The 2,158-nt window shown below is 38.1% G+C and overlaps 1 protein-coding gene across 1 annotated transcript in view; it reads left to right on the top strand.

Annotated features, from left to right (window-relative positions):
- Positions 1–1,650: 1,650 nt before the first annotated feature.
- Positions 1,651–2,158, top strand: part of LOC110026206 (zinc finger protein GIS3-like) — a 5,556-nt gene continuing 5,048 nt past the window's right edge. Inside the window, exon 1 of the mRNA XM_020727067.1 lies at positions 1,651–1,913. Coding sequence (XP_020582726.1) covers positions 1,651–1,913 — 263 coding nt within the window. The remainder of the gene's footprint in view (positions 1,914–2,158) is intronic.

A 2,158-nucleotide genomic window follows, 5' to 3' on the forward strand; every position in this document is an offset into this window, starting at 1 on the left:
CACTCGCCTGTTATCATTCAGCCTCGATAAACTAAAGTTTATTATTATTATTTTTTTAATATTTTTTAATATATAGCTCGTAGTCCATTAGATTTTGCAATTTTATAATTACCACCATGTTGACTATGTCGACGCCATTTTCTGCTCAATTTAAGTTGATTAGCCTTCAATAATTTGGTCTAATCTGTAAATATTTATAGATTTTCTCATAAAGTATATAAAAATATATGTATCATATCAAAATACGTCAAAAAAAGATTATTGTTTATGAGTTAGAAGACACTGAGAAGATCATTAATTTGTGTGCTGCAGTGCATTCCTTTGTTAATCCTCATAACAAGCTGTCAAACTTTCACAACAACTAGTAAAATTGCTTACTTAAGCAAGACTATTCACCTAATAAGTTGATTTGGTAGGTACTTAGAACACTCACCAAGCCTCAGCTTTTACAAGAAGAACACATCTTGGGTTACCCACAGCTATTTCAAAGCATAAACTTTGTGCGTCATAATGATTTATTAGTAACCTCTTTCACCATCTCATCCAATTACTCTATTTTACGGGGTTTGTTTTGGAACAACTTTTTGTCAGCTTTGTTGTGCTTCAAATGGTCACTACAATTTTGTTTGAGGAACTATTTTGTTATTATTTAGTAGAAGTTTTTATGGTAAAAAATCTTTTTTTTTTTTTTCAATATGATATGTTAAAGAACTATTTTTTGTTTTTTTTTGAAAAAATATATATATTTAAAATTCAAACCATAACTTTCTAAAAAGTTATTCTCTACCAAAACTTTACGACCACCTTTTAAAAAATTACAATCTCTTATAAGATACACTTAATCCTTGTTTGAGAAGACAATTAAGCTTTGTTCAGTTAAATGTACTTTCATTTGGTAATTAAAGCAACATCTATCGAAATTATTTCTAAGAGGGTGACAATTTTTCATCATTTTAAATCACATATGACAATGTCTATTCTATACATCTGACTTTTAAAATAAACGACGAAGCTCCTTCAAACAAACATTTAATATCGATTTACACCACAATTTTTTCTTTTGTCCACCATGTTCAACATCACCCCCACCTTTCCTTCCCCATATTATTTAAATTTCTAAAATGCCCAACCATATTACACATATAATAAATAAAAATTCATCTCCCATAATTGATAACTGAGATATCACCCACTACCTCAAGACTCACTTCATCCAACCATCGTATATATAAACTCACATACATCCCACATGAAAACTTATCTCCTCTCCCTCAGAGTTATCGATAAGAATATGTTGTCTTCTGGGTTCGACAGCCCCTCCCCCGCTCCAAAGCTCAAACTTTTCGGCTATCCCATGCCGGAAAACTCTGACTCAGCACTGGATCAAACGGCCATCCTTCTCCCCGACCACACCCCCGGCTCCTCCTCCTCCTCCTCCTCTTCTACCACCACCACCTCTGGCGCCGCAGCCGCCACCGCCGCCACCGAACCTCGCAAGTACGAGTGTCAGTACGAGTGTCAATACTGCTTCCGCGGCTTCGCCAACTCCCAAGCTCTCGGCGGCCACCAAAACGCCCACAAAAAAGAACGTCAGCATCTCAAACGCAGTCAGCGTCATCCCCCGCCCTCTATCCACGTGGCGCTAATCCAATGGTCTCCGCATTCTCTCCCCCTCCCCACCTTCTTCCCGACTCCTCCCACTGGGTTTACTTCTCACGTGCCGCCCAGCCTTTACACGTGTCTCACGGCTGCGTGTTTCCTTCCCCTGCTCAGGCCGACGGTCCTGTTGTTCACAGAACCCGCCCGGCCGTCGCTGGTTCGGTCTCACAGAACCGGTTTTCGTCGCCGACAGACCAGGCCGGATCGGACGACTCGTTCGGGTTGGATCTTCAACTCAGCCTCGCTCCGGCCGGGTTTTGAATCGTTTGGCCGTCTCTCCTTCGTTTCATTTTGAACCCTGTACATTTTTTATTTTATTTTATTTTTTTCTAATTCGTTTTGATTTTGCATAATTTATTGCTTTTTGCAAATTTCAACTTTTTATTTTTATCCCGGGCTTTAAATTGAATATAATGAATCAGTCTTCGCCTATCCTTTTTTCTTTGGAAATTATGTTAGAAAATTGTCATTATAATTTAAAACATGTTATATATATAGG

The sequence above is a fragment of the Phalaenopsis equestris genome, unplaced genomic scaffold (genome assembly GCF_001263595.1).
Source record: "Phalaenopsis equestris unplaced genomic scaffold, ASM126359v1 Scaffold000359, whole genome shotgun sequence".
Lineage (NCBI taxonomy): Eukaryota > Viridiplantae > Streptophyta > Magnoliopsida > Asparagales > Orchidaceae > Phalaenopsis > Phalaenopsis equestris.